This window comes from Rhinolophus sinicus, linkage group LG02 (genome assembly GCF_036562045.2).
Source record: "Rhinolophus sinicus isolate RSC01 linkage group LG02, ASM3656204v1, whole genome shotgun sequence".
Classification (NCBI taxonomy): Eukaryota; Metazoa; Chordata; class Mammalia; order Chiroptera; family Rhinolophidae; genus Rhinolophus; species Rhinolophus sinicus.
In genome coordinates this window covers 110,432,325-110,455,832 of record NC_133752.1, presented here as the reverse complement: position 1 = coordinate 110,455,832, position 23,508 = coordinate 110,432,325, and the positions used below count along the sequence as shown (strand labels likewise).

Sequence of the window (23,508 nt, the reverse complement as noted above, 5' to 3'; positions counted from 1 at the left end):
ACCATACAAGTGCAACTAAGGTTGCAAACTTGCTCAGGTTTAAAACCATCTGACCACAAGTTCCTCCCAAGTTCTGTCAGCAGGTGGTGTTGATCCTGCACTCGCACTTCAGAGCACTTTCACAGACACAGTCTTCTGTTGTCCTCACAACATCCACAGGCAGGCAAGGCAAGTGCACTAATCCCCAGCTTCCAGACAGAAAAACTGAGATTCAGGACATTGTGGGACTTGCCCAAGATCACACCAGTGGCAGAAAAAAGGGCCCTGGGTCTCCCCTCCCAAGGGTATTGTCATGGTCAGCCTAGAAAATGTGAGGATGGGGGTGTTAGAAGTGAGACTTTCCTGTGATCGTCAGTTATACGACTCAGCTATCTGCCTGCAGGTCTCGACTCTAATCCCAGCACGGCCACTTAGTCACTATTTAACCTTGAACCAAGAATTCCTTTCTTCAGTCTGTGCTTTCCCACCTGACCTTTAAATCCCTTCCACTGTGATGTAGTGCAAATGGACTCCCTCCCTGACATACCCAGATAGATAGGAATGCCCTTTGAATCTTTTGGATTAAGGAGCCAGGAACCAGAGACGTCAGATCTTTCTATGAGCTTTCTCGTCAGCACACCACCCTGACCACGTGAACAATGACATCAGCACTTGCTCATGTGTCATACATTTCTTGGGTCCCAAGGTGGGTATAAGGCTCTCCAAAAGCTAGAAAAGATTATCTCACTCAGATGATTAGCATGTGAGGGTTAGGATGCACTTCAGAATTGCTCCCCAACTTGGCACAGTGAGTAAACCCACCTGGGCAGATGGTTAATGTGTCCTGCCGAGAGGCCCGTGGGTGGCCTGTGCTCCAGTGCCTCCTTGCCACTGGAGGACAACAGTGGCCTGAGGCTCCCAGAGTTCTGCTGTGACCCTGGCGTCCTACGTGTATGGAACCTGTTGTGTAGAATCCATTTCTTCAAGTCCTGAGTGCACTATGAGCCAGATAGCGTTTTACATATAGGCATACGGGCAACTACTTAAGATACATGCTTAGAGATGAGCACCAAAATATCTCCTGCCCGTGCTCCCCACCTCCAGCCACAGGCCCGAAGTCCTACTATTTAGGTAGTATTTCTTCAAGTTCAATGACATCTTCCTGAGGCACAGTAATAAAAGCTGCCATTTATTCAGTTCACAGTATGTGCCAAGCACACTGCTAGGTGGTTCTCATATGTCTTTCGTATTCAACCCTTGCAACAAACTCATGAAGTGACTACTATCTGATTTTACAGATGAAGAAACTAGGGCTCAGAAAAGTTAGGAAACTTATCCTCAGTGACTTGCCTGGGAAGTGGTGGAGCTGGGCTTGAATTCAGGTTTGCCGCATCTAAATCTGTCTCTTTCACACTGTAAATGCCCTTGAGTAGCACATTATTTTGCTCATGAGTTGCTTTTTGTATTACTTACTCACCCACAGAAAAGTTAGGTCACAGGAAAGCTTCAGGTCCTCTTGGGGTGAGAGATGGGAGTAGAGAATGGTCCCAGGACTCCACACAGACTTCACATTTTCACAAGTTTGCCTGGGCTTAGCCTGCCAGGACAGCCACTCACCACAGTATTTCCTGCTTTACCAAACACAGGAGAAGCTCACCCCCTGCCGTGCTTCTTTCTCAGGTCCAGTGCAATTAACGTTGTAAAGATCTTGCGAGTTCTGCGTGTGCTCAGGCCCCTGAGGGCCATCAACAGAGCCAAGGGACTGAAGGTGAGGAGGTTGGGCCAGGGCGGGAAGCCACCAACCATGAGCCTCAGTCAGTCTGTGGACTGGCGGAGCTGAGCTGAGGTATGGGGCAGGCTGCAGGGAGGAGATGATGGCTGCCATGTTGGGGCCTGGACTCTCCTGCCTGCAACTCCAGTCCCATGTCAGGGAACACGTCAGATACAGCAAAAAGAAGACTGTGGCCTGGTCAGGGAAACAGACCGAGGCAGTCACTCAGAATCCGAACTCCTAAGCAAAACTTTTGCAAAAAAGAGACCCAACACTAACTGGTGCCCCCAATGGCGATGAGGTGCCTATATTCCTACCCCTCTAAAATGAGAAATTGACAGGGCTTTTGTCCCTGCAGCCACCTATAGTCCAGTGGCTCCACTGAGTTCCACTGAGTCCCGCACTAGGCGATGCTGGGAAGGTGCTCCGCTTCTCTGAGTGATTTCCCCGCCGTGGTAAGGGTGCTGCTCATGCCGCCTCCGTGGAGAGGCCCATGGCTTGGCTAAAAGGAGCTCAGGCTGCAGGCTCTTTCTGAAACCACATCCCCTCCTGCCTTCTCTCCCACGGCAGCACGTGGTTCAGTGTGTGTTCGTTGCCATCCGGACCATCGGCAACATCGTGATTGTCACCACGCTGCTTCAGTTCATGTTCGCCTGCATCGGGGTCCAGCTCTTCAAGGTACAGTCTCGGCTCTGATTCGTCTTGGCTCTTCCTTCTCCTCCTATCAGCATGCCCAGGAAAAGGGTCTGGCAGATACAGCAAAAAGAAGACTGTGGCCTGGTCAGACCTGGCATGAAGGTCACCACAGCCCTGCTCTCAGCCTCTCAGACCAGAAAAGGGACAGGCTTGGCAGGAAGCATCACCCCACCAGCGAAGACCCCACGCTCTCTCTGCACTGCCTGTGCTTCACGTCTTTCCCTTCCTTCTGACAAGAAGAGGGGAGGGCCTCCTATGATCCCAAACTTCCCTGCCAGGAGCCTGTGTAACAAACAGCTGTCCCCCATTCTCAACACCATCAAGGCCACCCAGCTCTCAGAGCCCTGCATCTCGCCAGGTTCTCTCACTGCTTCTGACAAAGCCCCTCCACTACGGGGGGGGGGGGGGGGGCAGCGTCCTTGGTGTTTGCTCTTTTCTGCCTTAATCCTTTCATTTCTGCTATTCTCCCATCTAAAGCATTCTTCCCCCTGTTCTCTCCCACCCACCAGATAAACTTCCACTGGTTTCCTTCCACCCAATTCATCCCTCCAAGCCCAGTTCCACTTCTTCCTTCCTCACAAGACCTTCCTAAAGAATCCAGTGCTCATGGATTGAAGCTGCCTTTTTTTTGAATTCTGGTGGTACTCTCGACACTGATTGCTTTCTATATGTGCGTCAGGGTCTTCCCCACCCGGATTCTGCTCTCCTTGTGCTTTTTGTCCCAAGTCCCTAGTACAGTGCTGGGCTATAGAGATGACCATTTTTGATTGAATCATTGACTAATGAACATCTCCAATCACTTTGTTCTTCTGCCTTCCAGGGAAAGCTCTACACCTGTTCAGATAGTTCCAAGCAGACCGAGGCAGAATGCAAGTAAGTATGGGCTAGTAGGCAGCCAGTGCCAAGGTTGGTTAACTCTGGGGTTGGTGATTCGGCATGAGAGGAGGGACAGCCCATTCTTTCTCAGATAGTAGCGGCAGCTGGACTTCTACCCATGGATAATCTGGTCCCATGGATATAACGTGTAACAGGTTCTACCCACTGAAGCTCCTCCCAATGGCTAGAACTGTGGGTTTAAGCCTAACTAGTCCCATCCCACCCAGCATGCCAGGAGTCTTTGGTGGGTCAGGTGTAGGGACATGAGAGCCCCCCAAAATTAACTCTTTCCCCTCCTTTCTCAGGGGTAACTACATCACATACAAGGACGGGGAGGTTGACCACCCCATCATCCAGCCACGCAGCTGGGAGAACAGCAAGTTTGACTTTGACAATGTTCTGGCGGCCATGATGGCCCTCTTCACTGTCTCCACCTTTGAGGGGTGGCCAGAGTGAGTATGCAAATCAAGGCCTAGCCCCCCTGATAGGAGGGGCCAAGACATTGTCCTCGCACACATTCCCCGAGTCTTATTACTGTCCCACACTCCTTCCTAGAGGTCGTACTTACTTGTATCCTCCCCAGGCTGTGAGGGCATGTTTCTAGAACAATCTGTAGACCATCGTCACTGTTGCAACATAGACTCTTCTTTTTCTAGAACATGTCAACATTTCAGAAACTCTAACCAAAAATAAGCTTCTTTTAGCACCCCTTCCTAATCTCAGAGTGAGCCACAATGATAGGGGTCTCTGTCATAGCATCTGGGAGTGGGGTATAAGGAGAGTCTCTCCAGTATGGGCCTTTGGATCACCATAGGATTCAAGATTACCACTCCCAATGTGCACTTACCATGGTAGAAATGTCTCTGTTTCACTAGACTCTTTAGACAAAGATTCTCCTTAGACAAAGCCCATCTACTAAGCCTTGTCTACATTTACAGGGGAAGTAAGAAAGCCTGGGTCCAAGTTTCTCTGCAGAGGTAGTGTTTTCATGCCTAGATGAACCCTACCAGCCAGTTTGTCCATCAGCTTGTCCATATATCTTTGTACAGACACCTGCTCCCTCCCCTTTTGTATTCCAGTGAAATCATCATCTAAAAGTCAGAAAATTCTAAATATTTGTAAGTCAATAGTAGCACATGGATCTTAGATGAGAGTCACTATTGTTGTGTGGTTAAATATCGATGATATCTAGAGGAAAATACCTCTGTCACTGTGCCGGGTGACGAAGGAAGGAGAGGAGATGGTGTCTGTCCATGGGGAGAAACAAGTGTCATGGGCACAGAGCCCAGGCTCACGTGGAGGGCACGCACATGCCAACTGCCTGAGTGTGAGTCCGGACCGTTGCTCATGATCTGAATAAGCCTGGTCGTTTGTTACCTAGTATTTTTATCTAAATGGATATTTGATCTCTGATGGATTAATTTTATGTTCTCTGAGTCTGTGCCAGTTTGCAAAGATGTTTCAATATTTACCAATATTTCCAGGATTTGAAATCAATGTCCATGATTCATGTTACATTAAAATAGTTCTTGGCCATTTCAAAACACCTTCATATACATTATATCAACTACCTTACCAGGTAGGAAAGTCAGGAATTATTGTCTCCATTTGATAGATGAAGAATCTCAGGCTGAAAGAGGTTGCCCAAGGTCCCTCAGCCAGTAAGCGGCAGAGCTGGACTTGACCCCAGGCCGTCTGACTCCTGACGTAGGGCTGTTTGCAGCAGCCCTGAGTCCAGGCCCCCTGGGAGCCTCAGCAGCACCATTCCCCGAGGTGACCCCGCGTCTCCAGTTCCCTGTGTGGGCCTGTCCCCCCTCCAGGCTGCTGTACCGCTCCATCGACTCCCACACCGAGGACAAAGGCCCCATCTACAACCACCGCGTGGAGATCTCCATCTTCTTCATCATCTACATCATCATCATCGCCTTCTTCATGATGAACATCTTCGTGGGCTTCGTCATCGTCACCTTCCAGGAGCAGGGGGAGCAGGAGTACAAGAACTGCGAGCTGGACAAGAACCAGGTAGCTTCCCAGGGAGCAGAGGAGCAAGGCGGTGAGGGACAGCGGGGCCGCTGAGGACCAGGAGCCGCGGGCGGCCTGCGCCCCCAGAAAAGACATCACCTGTCTGCTCGTCAGTGACAACAGGGCCCCCAGTCTCTGGAAGAGCCTGAGCAAAAGAAACGCAAATCCCTGCAGATCCCAGACCTGGCGAATGCCTTCATTCCGCCAACGAGTATTAGTTAAGCCTCTACTTCAGGAGACTGTGTGACAGACTGGGGAAAATCCTCTGCCCCATCTAGAAGTTGACAGGTTAGAAAGGGCCCATGTGGGTTAGCACCACGGGAAAGAGGAAAGGAACTAGAAGATGAGGGAGTGAGAGCTTGGGGGTTGAGGAAGGGCACGGCATTAGAACACCACTATTAAATGGCTTCTTAAGCACAACCCAGAGGCCTGTGCATAAGGTGGGGCCAGGATAGAGGCTTAAGTAGGAGTGCTATAGTCATGCCCAGTGCCGTGGCATGTTCTGTGAGCCTATGAACAAGAGCTGGCGACTTGTCGGTGCAACTGTTACATTGGGCTCTGGCGGCAGTCACCAAGGTCAGTTCCTCAGCTAGGTTCTCCCATGGAAAGAGTCCATGGGGAAATATATCCCTGCCTGTGAGCCACATCAGGTCTGCTTATGGAAAGGAGCATGGTACAGACGCTCAGCTCGGCCCCATTTAAGCCAGCTGGACCCCTCACAAGTTTTGATGTCAAAGTCTTAGGATTAAACTCATTATTCTGGCTACCGTATGGACTTTGGGTTGGAAGTAAGACCAGAAAGAAGGAGGCCAGTTAGAAAGTAGATGAGAGATGAATAGCCCCTCCTCTACTATCAGGTTAATGATAGTAGAGATAGAGAGAATAGGAGGAAGTAAGATGGGTCAGGCTTAGAGACTAGGCGTGTAGGCTGAGGGTAAGAGAAGAGCCTGCATTGCCCCCCCAGCCCCCCACCCCTGGTTCCTGAGTTGGGAATCTGGGCACAGTGCTGAGAAATGAACTAAATCTGTGCTGGAGCCAAAAAAAAATCTAGTCAGCCCAAGATCTCATCCCCTACCCATGACCTGTGTCTCCTGATCTGTGGACACTGGTAAATAAGGAAGATTGATTTCAGACAGGAAAGGAAATCTGAGGAGGGAAGGGCCCCAAGGAGAGTGTGTGGTGTAGGAAATTATCAATGAGAGACCAACTATCAGTCAAGCAGCAAGTATTTATCAAATGCCAACTAAGTGTCAGCAGTATACCAGGCAGTACTGAGCTGAAAGAAAGGAGATACACACTCCTTGACTAATCTTGATGAGGAGATTAACTAGAGGAGATTCTCTCCTTGATTAAGGGAGTGACAGGAAACCCAAACAATGTTCAAATAACATCTCAAGTGAGCTAGAGCAATAGATTATTCTCTGACTCCCAGAGACCCCTACCCCCAGGTATATAGCTTCATCTGCATCCCACAGTCTTCTGCCACCCCCACACCATCCAAGTGACTAAACCTCCTCTCTCCCCATTTCCCTCCCAGCGACAGTGCGTGGAGTACGCCCTCAAGGCCCGGCCCCTGAGGAGGTACATCCCCAAGAACCAGCACCAGTACAAAGTGTGGTACGTGGTCAACTCCACCTACTTTGAGTACCTGATGTTTGTCCTCATCCTGCTCAACACCATCTGCTTGGCCATGCAGGTCAGTCCAGGGGGCCCTGGTCCCTGCATGGGGGACAGTGCTATGGGAGGAGATGGAGTGTAAAAGAGCTGCACGGTCTTCTCTGCTCTGCCACCTTCCTGGTGGCCAGAGGAGGCAGAAAGACCAGAAGAGCTGCCCTCTCCTCTGAGATGAAGACAAGGGACCCTTCTCAAAGACGCGCTCCTCTCTGGGGCCTTAGGAAAGACTCCAGAGTCCCCTGAGTTGAGGAAATGGAGAGGGGGTAGGGAATGGAGAGCAGATGGTAAGCTTGAAGTGCCCGTTACTGTCAGCGAGGTGCAGCGTGTGGAGGTTGGTTCTCCATCCATCTGTCTTCAGGGAGGTCAGCTCATGCCGGAGCATTCTTGAGTACCAGGGTTCTCCATAACGGTGTCATAACCCAAAGCAGGAGCGTAGAACTCTGCCGACCTCTGGTTCCAGAGATGACAGAGGAGGGAAGAGCCTGTTAGTTCTCCTGAGGCCGCTGGACTGCCCACGGAGATATGGATGGCCCTCCGGAACTAGGTTCAGGGAAGATACTCGTTGAGATGAGGGTGGTGAGGAGTGCAGGTCCCTGCCTCTTTCTCACAGTTCCTCCCGCCCTCAGCACTACGGGCAGAGCTGCCTGTTCAAAATCGCCATGAACATCCTCAACATGCTCTTCACTGGCCTCTTCACTGTGGAGATGATTCTGAAGCTCATTGCCTTCAAACCCAAGGTAGGCCCTGGGAACAGGCTTCGGCCTGCAGGCACCAGAGGGATGGCGGAGAGGAGAGTGGGAGCGCCAGGCGAGAGGCAGAAGTGGTCAGTGAAGGACCATGTCTTCTCTGGTGATAATGACGCCAACTCCTACATCTGCCCAGATTGGGCTGCGGCTGGGATGTACAGGAAGCACATCCCTCCCGAGCTGAGCTCCTCCTTCCAGGGGCGGCAGACCACGGTCCTCCTTTTCCCATTCCCCATCCTGTCTCTGCCCCACCCCAGTACATAATCTAGAAGAAACTATGCCCGTAGACCGACAAACCAAACCTCTCCACGCCCAACCCCCCAAATCCACTCAGGCATCTGTTCTCCACTCCTCCCTTTTCATCAGCCGCACAGACCAACCTCATTGTAAAAAGTTCAGCCAGGGCTGGGTTTACTCAGGTCTCAGTGTTCCAGCCTGAGGGGGCCCCCTGTTTCCCAGCTGGGCAGCTACGTAATTGCTCCCTTGCAGCTGCCAGTACAGGAAGAGAAGTTACCTGCAAATGTCTGTGCTTTGCTCCTTGTAAGCAGCTCCTCCAAAAAAAAGGGGGGGAGGGGTGGGACAGAAGAGTAGATTGTTGGATGAAAGAGGCAGGGTAGGAAAGCCTGGATTACCTGTCACCTTGGATTATCTGGATAACCCTGGTAAACCTCCCTAACCAGCTCCATTATTCTGGATAATGGAAGAGCCAGCTGGTCTGAGCAGCACCTTCCATCTTCCGCCAGGAGGACAGGTCAGAATCACTGCCATCCACAGGCCTCGGATTCACAAGGGCAGCTACCCTGAGGAAGGGTATATAGCAACCCAGTGGCTACCTCTGGCTGCTACAACACCTTCTGCAGAGCAATGAGAAAGAAAGAGTTGGTTCTAAGAGAATTGTATCATTACAGACTTGAGACAACCTCTTTAGCTTTCTGAAACTTCTCTTCCCCTCCTTTATTAGTTTTCCCAGATGCAACACAGATCAACATAAGGAAGAGTCCTTGGCCATATATTCCGTTTTTATTCAAACTTTTACTTGTCCCAGGACTAATTAGGGTGGGGTGGAAGTGCTCCTTGGCTGTTGGATCCATGTTCATTAACAAGCTATCCATCACCTTCTTTGAATTAATATTCAAATAACATTTCTTGATAACCTACCATGTGCTGCACATACCTCATTGAATGTAATCCTCAAAACACCCTTATAGAATAGGTATTCACACCCCCATTTTAGGGAAGAGGAAAATGAAGCTCAGAGTAATTAAGTGTAATATTAATTACACCACTGCTAAGTGGCAGAACTGGGAATAGAATCAAACACCTCTGACTTTACAGTCAATGTAATTTCCACCACACTGAGCCGTTAGCATCTTTCCACATCAAGTGTTCTGCTGGGTACTTTTCAGAAAGAAGGAAAAGACATTTGATGGAGTTTAAAGATAAGACAAACAATGTTCTTATAGTGCTGATTCTTCCTCTCACTCAAAGAATGCCTAGGGATCTTGGCTAATTTTCAGAGGCTAAGACTCCTAATGAACGTCATTTGGTGATAATAATGGTGTTTTCCTACTTCCTTCAGGGCAGCAAATATATTCTTTTCACTTTCCCTTCCAAACCAAGTCCTATTTAGGGGCATAAGTTTTGTTCTGGCCTAGAGAAACTGCTGAGTGTCCCTGGCCACCACTGTAGGGCCTATAGTACCTCTGCCCACCAATGGTCCTATTCCAAGCCGCATGGCCCGGGAATGCTCACAGTTTCACAGCCACCACATGACCAGGCAAGGCTAGGAATTCAGGGTCATTGCCAAGTTGAGCTTCAATCTCAGATGGCAATCTCGAACAGGGAAACTGGCATCATTTCCACCTAGTTCAATGAGACATATGGTTTAAATGTTTCAAAGCTTTGAGTCATTTCACAATTGACTCAGATGTGTTTCTGATGATGTCTGATGCAGTCTGCAGAGCCCTGCAGGAGACTTCCTGAATTGTGTTTCATGAGCACAGGAGATGTTTGGAGCAAACCTGCCCTAAGAAGCAAATAAAACTGACACCCGCAGGGGTCTCTACCTGAAAGACACTCTCCCTAAATCCTGCAGATGTAGGAACAAGCCAGTTTCACAGGCAGTAGCCAGTTGTGGTAGTCTAAACCACAAAGTGCCTCCTACTTTCCTCACTTCTTAGTTTTCTAGTGTGAGGGGGTGAGCAAAATAAGAGAGACTCTTCCCAAAGCAGGAAGAGAGCCATCCTGGAGTATTTGCATTCCACCCACCAGGGTCAGTCTGTGGTGTAAAGAGAAAGGAAAGTGGATCTTTTCTGTGACTTCCGGCAATAGAGGGGTGAAGGTCACTGGCTGGCCACAGTGGGTTAACCAGGTGGGAGGAGTGTTGGGGAGAGCAGGGCTCCCTGGATTCTCATTAAGCTATGTTCTTAATTAAGGAACAGACTCTGGGAAAAGCATCCCCAAAACTTCCAGGTGAAACACCAAACCAGAAACTATTTGAAGCCCGGTAGAAATATGCAGCTGAATCTGGCCCAAGAACCAGGGCTTCTAACGGTGACCTGAAATACAAAACAGTTCTCATATCTCCCCATTAACTGGGATTCTCTCGGCACCTTTTCGTTCACTGGCATGATTGTTTAAGTGTGATATGAGTGGATTTGCACTTGGAAGCATTAGCTGTAAAAGGACAGTTAGGCAGCAAGGATATTGAAGATTGATTGACATTAGTCATAGCCAAAGAGAAGTTATCTAAAGTTGTCACTGCTCCACTTTTCTTCTCTATCTCTGTGATTGGTTGGTTGGTCGATTGGTTAACTGGTTGGTCAGTTGGTTGGTCAGTTTGTACTGTTGCTTCATTCTTTCATTGTCTTCATGGTGACTGGTGTTCCCAAGTTCATTTCTATCTGTCCTCACCACTTTATGGAAAATGAATTTATTCAAGTAAGTCCCTGCCCCAAATTCAACTGCCCCACTCCTTAAATTCACACTCTGTTCCAAATACATAAAAAAAAAAAAAAAAAAAAAAAACCTATGAGTGAATATAAACCAGTTCAGAGAAATTCAGCCCCCGCAATAACCTCAGAGATCTGCAGTGATGTCTGGAAGAGTGGAATAGATGATAGTAGAATTGATTTGAACACCTACCTTGAAGATAAGCAGATAGCACCTGGATCCTACATGATTGTGCAAGATCAAGTTGATCAGCATGAAAAACTTTTGGTTAGAATGGACTGAAAATAATTAAATAGCTGGATTGTCTTCTTATAATGAACTGAAATTTATCAGAATAGATGGAAAAATATTTTTAAAATACACTTTATGATACGCACTGAAAAACATCCAATGCCTAGGAATAATTCTAACCAAAAAAAAGTCTCAAATCTCTACAGACAAAACTATAAAATTTCATTAAAGAAAACTTAGCAAATGGAAAAACATATCATGTTCATGAATTGGATAACTCGATACTAATATTAATATAAAGATGACATTTCTCTTCAAACTGACCCATAGACAATACAATCTGGATTAAAACTCCATGTTGCCCTTTACCCAAGGTGAGAATGGCAGGAGAAAAGGGAGCCACCCAACAAGTCCTTTATGGCCAACAGGATGTCCCAGTGGTCCCAAGGCTTCAGCCCAGTTGGGCAGCTCTGACATCACATGGAGGGCGAGGCAGGAGCCTGGTTCCGGAAGTGGTGCCAGTCACAGACACTCCACTGTCAGCACAGGTTTTAGTACCAGAGTGAGTGACGATGTGACTGAGTTGTCTGGGATTTGCTGCTGACAATGACTCGGCAAGGACAAGGAGGGCAGGCGCCGCAGAGGAAGTGGGTTTGCCCAGGCAAGGAGGAGCTCACCCACGTAGAAAGTCCCCGCTGGCGTTCCTCCTCCCCGTAGGCCTGCCTGTGGCTCATGGAGGGGTGAAAAGGCAGGGGCTGCTATTTCTCAAATTTCCCTCATTCCCCTTGGCTGCTGCCTGCTCAGGGAGCACCCAGTTCTCACTGCCTCCTAGTTCCTACCTCCCCAAGGGGCGGATGCTGGAGGGGATTTGACCCTGGCAGCTCTCTGTCATCAAAGCCTTGGCCTCTCTTTTCAGCTTTCTCCCAGCTTGAGAACAGTCCAGAGGGGTGAATAGAACCAAAGTGAAAACACTCCTTGACCCTCCTGCCCCCAGCTTCCTTGAATAAGAACAACGGAAGCCTCGCTTGGGCTCACTTCCCTGTTGCAGGAAAAACGAGGGCCCGAAGGCATTTCAAACCTAAGGGAGGAAGTGAGGCCTCGGCCCAGCACTGGCGATGAAACTTTCTGCAATAATGAGAATGTTCCTTATGCCCTGTCTCTGAAATCGCCTCCTGTGCCTATGGAGCACTTGAAGTGTGGCTAGTGTAGATGAGGAATTGATGTTTTAATTCATTTATTCTAATTAATTTAAATTTCTGTGGTCACATGTGGCTGGCAGCTGCTATATAGGGCAGCCCAGCTCTCTAGACACTGCTTCTTTCCCATGACATTTGCAGTTTCTGCTATCCTCTATCTATCTGACTTGGCTCCTTTGCCCAGCTGCTTTGGCTTCATGAAGCCAGATGGTTTATCTCATCCTCCCTCCTCTTTCTCCAGCTGGTGATTTTCTACCAGAAATCGACTCACGATAGTGGAAGCCCTCTTGACAGAATAAGACAGTCTCTTGCCCTTGGGGCCCCAGTATGGATTTTCTCCTGACTCGGTCACTGCTCCCTGCATCCCTGGATTACCTCATTCCCTGTCAGTTGCAAGTGCTGAGGCTCTTTCCCTGTGTGTCCTTTCCCACCCAGTTCCTGAGCTGGACCTAAGGAAAGCAGAGAGCATACTGGCAGGTGTGGTTTGGAATTGGTCTTGCTGCTGTGGCCGTCCCTGGTGAGGCTTGGTGCAGCCAGTCCATTGGACTTCTGACTGAGGTTCCCATTTTGCTGACTGAGGTTAGCATTTTGGTGCCCCAGTGAAACTAAAATCTGAGCTCCCTAAGCCCCTACCTTGTTCTGACCCAACCCTTCCCCAGAATGCAGAACCTTGTCCTTGCACATCCCAGTTGCTGGACAGAGACTGATAGCTTTGACACCACTTCCAGGGTGGGCTCCAGACTTCCAGCCACATTGTTTCCCCAGCCGGCTCCAGCCGGCATCCTCGCCCTGCCCGCTGGCCTCGCCTTCACTGGGCTCAGCCTAGCTCAGTTCTCACCCACATAATCGCAATGGAGCTGTGAGAAGGAAGAGGCAGGAGGCTCTCTAAGTGGCCAGCACTGTGGCATGCTCGAGCCAGGGCAGTCTCTCTGTGTCCTGAAGGTCTCTGAGCCTGAGAGGCAGTCTTGCTGGCCTTGGGCTTCCCATGCGCAAAGGCAGCCTTCCTCTTATTTCTAACTGCACCTTAGAGTGCAGAGGATCCTGTGGGTGCCAGTGGCCCCAGAGCCATCCTTGCTCTGCATACTGTGCTGTTTTCAGGAAGGATGGTTGCCCTGCCTAAGTGAGCAGCGCGTGGGGATTCCCTGAGATTATGGTCAAGAAGGAACAGTCATCACTAGCTCCCTTCTTTTCACTGGGCTGGGGGCAGAAGGGACAGATACGGGCTGGTGGGGGCTGTGACTTCACATGTGGACAGTCAGCAGGAAAGCGGGAATGGGCTCTCAGGAAGAGCAGTTTGTCTGCAAAGAAATTCTGCAGCCCGAGTCCTCAGTCTACTCTGTCAGCTTTATCCCTGTCTAGGACTTTCTTTCCTCAAAGATCAAGCATCTGGTTTCCTTTTGGCGAACAGCTTCCCTCACACGACCTGAGGTCATCATGGTCCACATCCTCCGGCCAGCTTGGGGTTCTCCAGGGGCACCCATGCTGGGTGAGGACACCCACCATGGGTGTCTCGGGCACTCATGCCCTGTACAGATGCGAAGGGAGCTTCTGAGGCTGAGGGTCCAACTTGTTCAGGCATGGACCCACTGTTTTAGACATTTTCTTGTCCTCCATGAGCGAGCTATTCCTGGGAAAGGGACCAGCGTCCTGACATTCACCAGGCAGGTGAAGAAACTGAGAAAGCACCTCAGCCGATGATTCAAGCACCAAGTCCAGGGGCAGATTTGCTTGTCTGACCCTGGGAAGATCAATGGTCTTTACCAACTGTGAGCCGGCCTACTTTCCTACTCAGGCCAGGGTGTCGTATTTGGACTACGGATTTCATTAACTTCCAAAATCCGTTATGCCCTCTGTCCCCCAAAGAAGGTCAGCGTGTCGCACGCCACAGGATAAGATCTGAAATATTGCCAACTCTGACAGAAGCAGAGGCACAGGAGAAAGGGGTGCATATACCTGTGTAGGAGAAACCCCTGATCAGCCCAGGAGGAGGGGCTGGCAGCCGCCAGCAAGGCTCTGAGGGACCCATAGGGCCCCGGGGCAGCTGGGCAGATGGAGTGCAGAATAGCAGGGCCAGAATCTCTCTAAATGCACCAGCACAGCAGCTGAGGGCCAGGAAGACCCTGCCAGCAGGGTTCCATCTGGCCTGGGCTCCCTCCCACGGCCAAGAGACACTCTGATTTCTACATACTCTTCCAGGAGCTGTGGAGAGAAATTTTCTCTAGAGCCTGTAAAGGACTAGGAGAAAAAAGGGGAAAGTGAGATGAGTGGCAGGAAAGGATGCAAACTGGGGCCATTGCCTCTTTCTGAAAGCTGAGGATCTTTTAGAAACCTAGTTTGCTTTTACCAGATAATCACATTGCCTACTAAAGTCCACTTTCTCTCCAACTTTACCTCTGGCTCTTGCTGCACCATTCACCAATAATTCCCCCTTCAAACAATTTTAATGGTGCCATACATTTCTGCATGATGCAATAATTTTGGCGAGGCTTTATTTTTTTACAGAGCCAATGTTACTTCTTTTTTCTTTTTCTTTGTCTTTTTCTTTTTTTTTTGTGCTTAATCATCGACTGCCACCAGATTCCACAAAGAGAATTCTGGTAGATTGAAAACAAGGCAGCCTCGCTCCCACCTCAGTATCACCTTGAATGAGTTGTGGCTGGGCAGATAGGGCACTTAGTTCGTACACACACTGTGCTTTCCATGCCTCAGTTTCTCTGTGAAGCAGGAAGACTGGCTTAGCAGACTATGGTGAGATCATGTCTGTCTTAGTCCATTCGGGCTGCTGTAACAAATCAGCATAGACTGAGTAGCTTACTTCTCACGGTTCTGGAAGCAGGAAGTGTGAGATCGAGGCCCCAGCGTGGTTGCATTCTCTGCTGAGGGCCCTCTTCCGAGTTCATAGCTGATGCCGTCTCACTGGGGCCTCACGTGGTAGGAAGGGTGAGGAAGCTGCGAAATCTCTTTCATAAGAGCATTAACCCCATTCCTGAAAGCTTCGTCCTCATAGTGTAATCACCTCTCAAAGGCCCCACCTCCTAACTCTGTCCCATTGGGTGTAAGGATTCCAACATGTGAATTTGGGGGGAGACAAATATTCAGACTATAGCAATTTCTGGGAAGTCACTAAGCCTCCTGGGGAAAGTGCCATCCAGAAGGAATGTGCGCTCAGCAGGGCCCCTCAGCCTGGGAAGTTTGCACCCAGCTAACTCAAGACAAAAGGAACTCGACCTCTCGTGTTCTGTCATCTCTCATCCTGAGCTCATTTATTCTATCTCTTCATCTAGATTTCTGCCTAACACTGTAATATAATTTCAAGGCTCATCTTAATGCATCCTTGCAGTTGGATTGTCTGGAGACACAGCATAAACCGTGCTACAAACGTTTAAAACTATACTCACACTTTCTTGTGACTAATGCCACCCATCACTGGGCTTTGCCGGATTTGAGCCCAGTTTTTCACCATTTACTCTCTTTCTCTGTCTCTAGACCTTGTCGTTCTTCATATTATTTATTTCAAGAACTCCTGGCGTATATGGTATTTGGCCAATGTCTTGCTTCAGGCTAACATTAACCAACAGCCCCACAAATATTGTACTCAGCATCCGATGTACCAGGCAGTGTGCTTTGCACCAGGGACACTTGGCACCAGTGGCTGCGAGCAGGCTGGCGAGCCTGGGCCGGCGGGTTGCCATTTTAAGAACAGACCTCCCTGACCTTGATCCACTCTTGGACGTTAGAGACGCCCCAGTTCACCATCTCATTCACCCTTAGAAAACCTGCTATTCAGCCTGGTACTCCTATTCCCACTTACAAAGAAGCAGTGAATAAACGCATTAACCCATTTTGTATCGATTCCTACACCTTATATTAAGTAACATTCAGAAAAAGGGGGGGAAGGAAGTAATATATATCGTGTCTTTGAAGAATCAGACATTACACTAGACATTTTCCATTTGTTATCTCAATTAATCCATAAGACAAGTAAAATGGTCTTTAGGAAACCAAAGTTCTGAGAAAAGCTAAGTAATGTGTCCAAAATCAAACAGCCAAATTTTTTTGTTGTTGTTTTTATGGGATTTTAATGCAGGTTTAAGTGATTCACAAACCAAGCTCTTTTAACTACACCCCCATTGAAACAACAAATGCAAACAAGCTGAAATGCACTCAGTGGGTCCTCAGCAAGTGTGCATTTTCTTTCTTATAAGCAAATCCGAGACAAAAATAAAAAACAAGCCATTTTCAAGTAACAGCTCTATGGAAATTAATACTAGTCACTCCGTTGCTCTGTCTCTACCTCCTCTGAAGCCCCTTACCTCCCCGTACCTCTCATTCACCCATTCTGTCTTTGGTCCCGATGTTCTGCTAGACTGGCCTACACCTTCTGAATTTCCTTTCCAAATCTGAAGTGACAGGTACTTTCAGGGGATGAGACAGTCACCTGCTAGGTGGGCTCAGGAAAGAGAAACAACAGCTTACTACACTCTCCTGTTCATGTGTATGTACACACACACACACACACACACACACACCCTTGCAATGGAAGACTTGCAAGTTGTGGAGACAAAAATTCGATTGCTAAATTCCTCCAAGGCAGAAACTGCTTCATATGCATTTTCTTGTCCCATGAGAGGCATTCAGAGAAAGTTTAATGCATGTATGCATGAATGAATGAATGAGAATTATAGAACTAGAGAACAAGGAAAAGAGAGTCAGAATATTACTGTCAGAAATCACTATGAGATCATTGGCCTTCCATCAATGCAGACATCTCTACTTTCTGCCATAAGAGATTCCCTGTCTCTAGAGGCAGCTCTTTGGGGAATGTTCCTTTATACTGAATTGAACATGCTCCTTTGTACCTTCCACTTATTAGCACGGCTTTTCCATTTCCTCTTTCTGTAGTTGTTGGGCACCTCAGTGATGATCTTTACAGGGCACATGGTGCAGCGCAAGAAATGCCAATAAACAAAGTGATTGCAGAATAGGGCAAGGGTTATGCTGGGGGAAATGGTCAGAAAGGTGCCAGTTAAACTGAGCCCTGGAGGTTGAACAGGAGCCAGAAGAAGAGCATCTCAGGCAGAGGGAAGAGCAAAGGCCCTGAGGCAAGGGTGAGCTCAGCTTTTTCTGGGAACTGAGAACAGTGAGGGAAAAGGACGGGTAGGCAGGGCCCCAGCATGCAGGCCCTTGGGACCTGTAAGGGGTGTGGATTTGCTCTGACTGCCCTCAGAAACCACAGGGAGCAGAGGCCTTAAGTGGGGCATTATATAATCTGATTGTGGTTTTGAACCAGCATGCTGCCTGCTTAGTGAAGAATGGACTGGTGTGGGGCGGGGAGGGGAGGGAGGTGGCAGTTAAAGCCTATTCCTGGCAATGCAGGTAACAGCAGTAGAGAGGGAGAGAGGTGGGCAGAGTCGTGACTTTATCTGATGGTGAAGTGGATATGAGGGTGAGGAAAAGAATCAAGGAAAGCTCTGGATAGTCTTTGAGCAGGACTGCCTCTCACCTATCTTTCTATCCCTCCAGATGCTAGCACAGTGGCACCCGGTAGCATCAGGCACTCTGTAAATGTCACCTGAATGAGAGAAAACCAGGGCTGGCCTCCACAAACAGCATCCCCTGCTGGACTCACCCGCTCAATCCTCAAGGCCACTTTTGCCCCACTGAATCACAGTGGTGCCCCGCAGGTTCCCAAACACCCCTAGAGGGCAGTGCACTGAGAACCATGGTTGGAGGCTAAGGTAGGACTTCCTTCAGCCTGTTACTTAATTTTCCTTGAAACCTATTTATCCCAACTATTAAGAAACCAGTGTCTCCCACCATCAGTGGAACCCCCTCAACCCAGAAACTCAGCACATACAGATGGTGCCAAAAAAAATGTATTCACATTTTAAGAAAGGAAAACTGTATTAAAATTGTAATACTCAATATATATGGATAACAAAAGATGAATACAAGTCACATTTGACTTCTGCAATTACAAGAGGGGCTCAAAGTGGTTACCATCAGCGTCCAGACACCTGATTACGGAGAACTACTGCTTGAGCAACGCTGACCAAAGTGTCCGCTTGTGTACATTTTTTGGCACCCCTGGTATACGTCACATTCCAATAAGTAGGAAAGAGAAGGAAGGGAGGCAGTAAGGGGACTACCCAGAACAACTCAGCCCACCCCCACCAGCCACCAGCTTCAGTCCTGAGTCGAAGCGGGCATTGCGTGGGGCCGAGCTCCTGCCTGCTTCTCAGCAGCCTGATTGGTGTGTGGGCATTACCCCGATTATTATTTATTTGTCGAATGCCCACAGGGCACCTGATGGAGCAGTACACGGAGACAGGCACAAATGGGCTTTGTCAGGGGGGATCCCCGCCTGCTCTTGTACCCAGGTATTTGCATATTTTTGCAACATTGTGACAGGTTTCTTTCTTGCCTGGTGCTTGAGAGCTTTAAAGTCACATGAATGATAAAAAATAATTATATGACTTGCGTAAAGCCTTGTGTGGGAAGGGTAGTATAAGCTATTACATTTAATTATTTAACATAGAAAATTATTCCCACCATATAAAGAAGCCCAGTGGGAAAGTCCACTGGTTCCATCTCCATTCCTGCCACTGGGAAAGAGACCGGACCCTGCCAAGTCTGGAAGGGATAGAAGGATCCCCAAACCTGCGGGGCTGGGTTACCCTGACCCACCAGACCTGCGGCGCTGTCAGTGGCTCCCAACCACTGCTGCAGGGGAGGGAGGGGCGTTCCATGATGCAGGAGGAAGGCAGCCAGGGCTCAAACCACAGCACCAGTAATAGGAACAATCACAGCCACCAGCAGGCACCGAGCACTTCATGTATGGACCCAAATAACCCCCCAAACCGTCTGAGGGCGTGAGTATTCCCATTGGACAGGAAGGAAGCGGAAGTTATGGTAATGTGCCTGCACAACTCAAGGCCCTCTGCCAGTGAGGGCAGTCTCTCATTTCGTTCACATTTTGTTCCCTTAAGTGGGTGCAGGTAGCTGGCTATCATGATCGCAGTGGGTCACACCTGCCCCTTCACTAAGGAGAGGTAGGCCCGTTAGGTCAGGAGGGGCACGGAGACAATGGGATGAGATTTGCTGCATCTGGGTTTGGAATGCTCTCCCAGAGCCAAGGCCGGCGGGACTTGGCAGAAGGGAATTTGAGGCAGGCAGACCACAGAGGGCTGCTGTAGTTCCAAGTTCATCCTCTGCTTCTCCTCGTGCGCCCGCTCCCGCCGCTGCCTCATCTCTGCCTTCCCTGCTCCTGCAGAGTGCTCACATGTTCCTCTGAACTTAAAGTTACCTGCATACACCACAGTGCGTCTGCTGGCCATGCCCCAGCCCACGATGTACCCATCCACACCCTGCCCGACCGGAGTCCTTTACAGGAGCCAGGGCATCCCCAGCATGAAGCGCCTGCCGTCTACTCAGGGGCAAGCCGAGGTGCAGAAAGAACCTCCTGAGGTCCCCAATAGAAGCTTAGTCAACAACCCCAGTTGTCCTCTGCTCCCAGTGGGGAAGACTGCAGGTGTCTGTATGCCCACACCATGCAATTCCAGGCGCCCAGTAAGCGCTCATTACGTGTTGGTAAGATAAATAAATGAACGAGAGGCCTTTGAAACTTTCCTGGGGAGGGAAAAGCTTAATTTTCCAAAGAAGAATTAGAGCAGAAGGCATCCAGTCCAAAGTGTACAGTCCTCCAGCAATTTCGAGAGCAGCCCCCATCACCACCACCACCACCAGAGGCAAGGGCCTGCTCCCTTGCCCCATCCCCTACCTGCTCCTGCCCTTTGTCCCCACCATCCCAGGCGATCCATGCAGCAAGGGAGCGTGAGCCTCCAGGCACGGCTGAATGAACACATCACAGGGTGGGAGCTAACACAGGAAAGTAGAAATCCTCGCTACCTCCCAGGCGGCTGGGGCCAGGAGCAGCTGTGTGGTCCAGTTATGCCTTCTCCATTAGACACCACTAATTGCCATGATTACTGTTATGCCTAAATGACATCCAATGTAATACAATTTATATTATCTCTGCTTGGTGTCAGTTACCATTGTGTCCCATGTTCCATGGGATCGACTCTTCACAGACACACACTGAGATACGGCCACTGCTGCCTCATCCCCGCTGCATTCAGCTCCCCCATCTCTCCATTCCACAGGACCCCGGGAAAGACCATGTGTCCAGGAACTGGACACTCTTCCCCACTCACCAGCCAGTGCCCCTGCACAGCTGCCCGCCACACTCCCTCACAGGCAGGGGCTCTACTCTCTTTCCCTGGGTGACCTATAAGCCATCTTTTGCCCCCTCTCTCCCATTTTAGGCCCTGCCTCCCCCAGATGGCCTTGACCCCCTCCTCCAGCTTCTGTGGGTTCCTGCTGCTTTCTTGAGTTGCAGTGTCAGTTCAGAGGCCCTGGGCCTACTCTGGGAACTTTCCATCTGCCCCAACTCCTCTCATACTCCTCTCCTCTCCTCTTCTCTTCTCTCTGTCTCTCCCCCACCCCTTTTTTCCTGCTTCTCTCCACTTTCCACCATCTGCGCAGTCTTTACTCTTTTCCTTCTTCTCCTTTCCTGTGGCTTCTACCTTGAGTAAACTTTTCCATCAATACCCTTCTCATCTTTTTCTTCTCGTGTGATTTCTGTAATTCCTTCGCTTTCCTGCCATCTCTATCTCTTGGCAGTTGAGTTTCCCTCTCTCTCAGACACTCTTCCTTCCCTCGCCTTCCCTTGTCCATTCCCACTCTCTGTCTCAATCCCAGCAGCTGCTTGTAATCTCAGCTCAGGTCTCCCACTTGGGCCCTCTGGGGCCCTGTGTGTCCCTGGAAGGGAACAGTCTCGGGGGAGAGGCCCCCAGACAGACCGAAAGTCCAGAGTCCACTTCCCTATCAGAAGCCCAGTCACCTCCTCTGTGAGCCTTTGTTTCACCTTCTCTCTGATAGAGACTGACGATGGGCAGGAAGGAACAGAGAAGGGGAAAAACCAAGTAATGGCAGCAAAATAACCTTTGCCTCAAAATTCCTAAGAATACACAACACAATCCTAGGTGTGCAGGATTTCTTATGAATCTCTTCTTACGACCAACCCATTTTAAAGCTTGTGCTGCCTCTGAGATGACCACAGCAGCGACCTCTGCTCTGGGCAGCGAAGGAGCTAAGAATCCAGAATTCAAGGGCAAAGGCATGTGCCTACCACCTCTCCCACTGCAGCCCTGCTTTCCAGGATCAGACTGGAAAACAGACCCACTCGGCCACTCATTCCTCTCTTCACAGCCCTCTAGGCAGAGAAGAGGGAGCTGGGTCTTCCCCCTGTAGGCTTAGTGGTTTCTCAGAACCTGGCAGTTGACTGTCTACATGAACTTGAGCCTAACAAAAGTTAACCATGACAACTTGCACACTGTCACTAATCTCAAAATACTACCAGCCAGATTTCATTCAAGAATCTCAAGACAGTCACATTACTCAGTAGTGACTCAAGAAAGGCAGAAAGGGCCATAGAGACACAGGAAAGGAGAGCTCAGGATTCCAGAAGTTTCAGCCTCCTCCCTCCTCCTTCCACACACCTGGGTTAGCCATACCCTCTGCTCAGTGCCACCTCCAGAACTAAACCTGTGAACCCTACTTAACAGATCACCTCTAGTAACCATGACAGTAGCTCATACTTATTTAGAGCTTACTTCAACCAGGCTCAGGTCTAAGCGCATTATAGCTATTGGCTCATTTAATCCTCGCCATAACCCCATTTTATAGGTGGGGAAACTGAGACATGGAGTGGTTAAGTTATTTGCTCCAGGTTATCCAGCTAATAAGTGCCAGAGGTAGGATCTGAACCCAGACACCCTACCCCCAGAGATCATGCTCTTAGCTACTATGCTGCCTCTTTCAACTTGCACTAGCACCTGCTAGGGAGGTGAGTCAGGGCACAGATAATCCAAAAGAGAGGAAAATCCAAAATACTTGTGCATGCGAAATGCATCACATGATACTTTTGCAACAGTCTTTCCTTCCTAGTCATGATTTGCTGACGCTAATATCAACTTGGTCTACGTTTTCTCAGCCCACGGCAGCCCGTGGCTAGAGGGGCAGCAGCGCTCAAGAGAACGGCTTCTGCCCAGGCTGTAAGTGACTGCAGGTCACAGGACAGCTGCCAGCCAGCCTCGGGGGACGGGCACGTGACCTTCCTGAGGAGGGCCAGGCAGAGGCCCTCCACCACCTCTGCAGGGTGTAGGGCCTGAGAGGGAGCGGCTGCCAGCCCTGAATGCGCCATCCCTCCTGCACAGTCAGCCCTGCGTGGCTCCGGGGAGTCGGGCATGAAGAGGTTTGGTTCACCATGTCAGGCAGAGCCAGGAAAACCTTCTCCCTGACCCTGCCTGCTACCTTACCACTTGGGGCCCGTCAGCAGGGAAAGGCGTGACGGGTTGAGGCGGCTCCAGGTCACACTGACTTGTAAGAGAAAAAGAGCTATGGTTTTCTTCCCGTCCTCCTCCCTCTGTTACACTCCTAAATCCCCCATTACCCACGGTTTTGATCAAATGAGCAAGTGGGCAAAAACGGGAGAGAGAGAGAACGAGAATGAGTCAGAGAACACTAAGGTCGGGGTGGCCCGTTAGCTCAGTTGGTGAGAGCATGGTGCTAATAACACCATTGCCAGTTTGATCCCTGCATGGGCCACCACTGTGAGCTGTGCCCTCCTTTTAAAAGAAAGAACACTAAGGTCTTACACTCCAGAAGGGACTATCAGCCTTGTTTCTGGGAATGGGTGTGGAATGGGTGGGAGGAAGAGGCTAACCTGGGAGCTGGATCTGAAACCGTCTTCGTGCTCCTCCTTGGAGGATTGATGGGCTGTGGACAGAGGGGTGGGAAGGTGGCTGGGTGGGTCAGGGTTAAAAGCTGCCTCTTAAAGGGATCCTGTCACCAGCCCCGGCAACCATGCTCCTTCACACCTGCGTTCCAGATACATGCAAATCTCCTCAGGGCTGTGTCCACAGGAGCTCTTGGCAACAAGGGCACTGGTTGGTTTATGCAGCCGGTGGAGGCCCAGGCACTGGGCCCACCAGGCACCTTGCTACAGGCCAGAGAAGTTAGTCAAAAGCCTCCAAGAGCACAGCCTGCAGAGAGCAAGGACGAAGCATGAGGCATGAGTCTCCACAGCCCAGCCAACCCAGTGGCAGCCATGAAGGGATGGGAGAGGGCCGTGGTGGAGAAGCTGACGGCATTGTGCTTCCTTCCATCTACATGTGCTCACAGAGCCCCAGGAGGAAGGGTGACAAGTGATGCACAGCCAGGAGGCTGACAGGGTCCCTTTAGGTCTCAGCCCATCCCCTGGTGCTCCCCAGCTGATTAACTTGTGTGTTAACCTTTCCTTTGC

At 49.7% G+C, this 23,508-nt stretch overlaps 1 protein-coding gene across 39 annotated transcripts in view; it reads left to right on the top strand.

Moving 5' to 3' along the window:
* The window catches only part of CACNA1C (calcium voltage-gated channel subunit alpha1 C), a 727,463-nt gene that overhangs the window by 640,696 nt on the left and 63,259 nt on the right, over positions 1 to 23,508 (top strand). For all 39 annotated transcript variants that reach the window (XM_074325148.1, XM_074325146.1, XM_019757254.2 and 36 more), the window contains 7 exons: positions 1,660 to 1,747; positions 2,321 to 2,428; positions 3,267 to 3,319; positions 3,628 to 3,774; positions 5,143 to 5,344; positions 6,882 to 7,040; positions 7,645 to 7,755. In XM_074325148.1, coding sequence (XP_074181249.1) covers positions 1,660 to 1,747; positions 2,321 to 2,428; positions 3,267 to 3,319; positions 3,628 to 3,774; positions 5,143 to 5,344; positions 6,882 to 7,040; positions 7,645 to 7,755 — 868 coding nt within the window. The remainder of the gene's footprint in view (positions 1 to 1,659; positions 1,748 to 2,320; positions 2,429 to 3,266; positions 3,320 to 3,627; positions 3,775 to 5,142; positions 5,345 to 6,881; positions 7,041 to 7,644; positions 7,756 to 23,508) is intronic.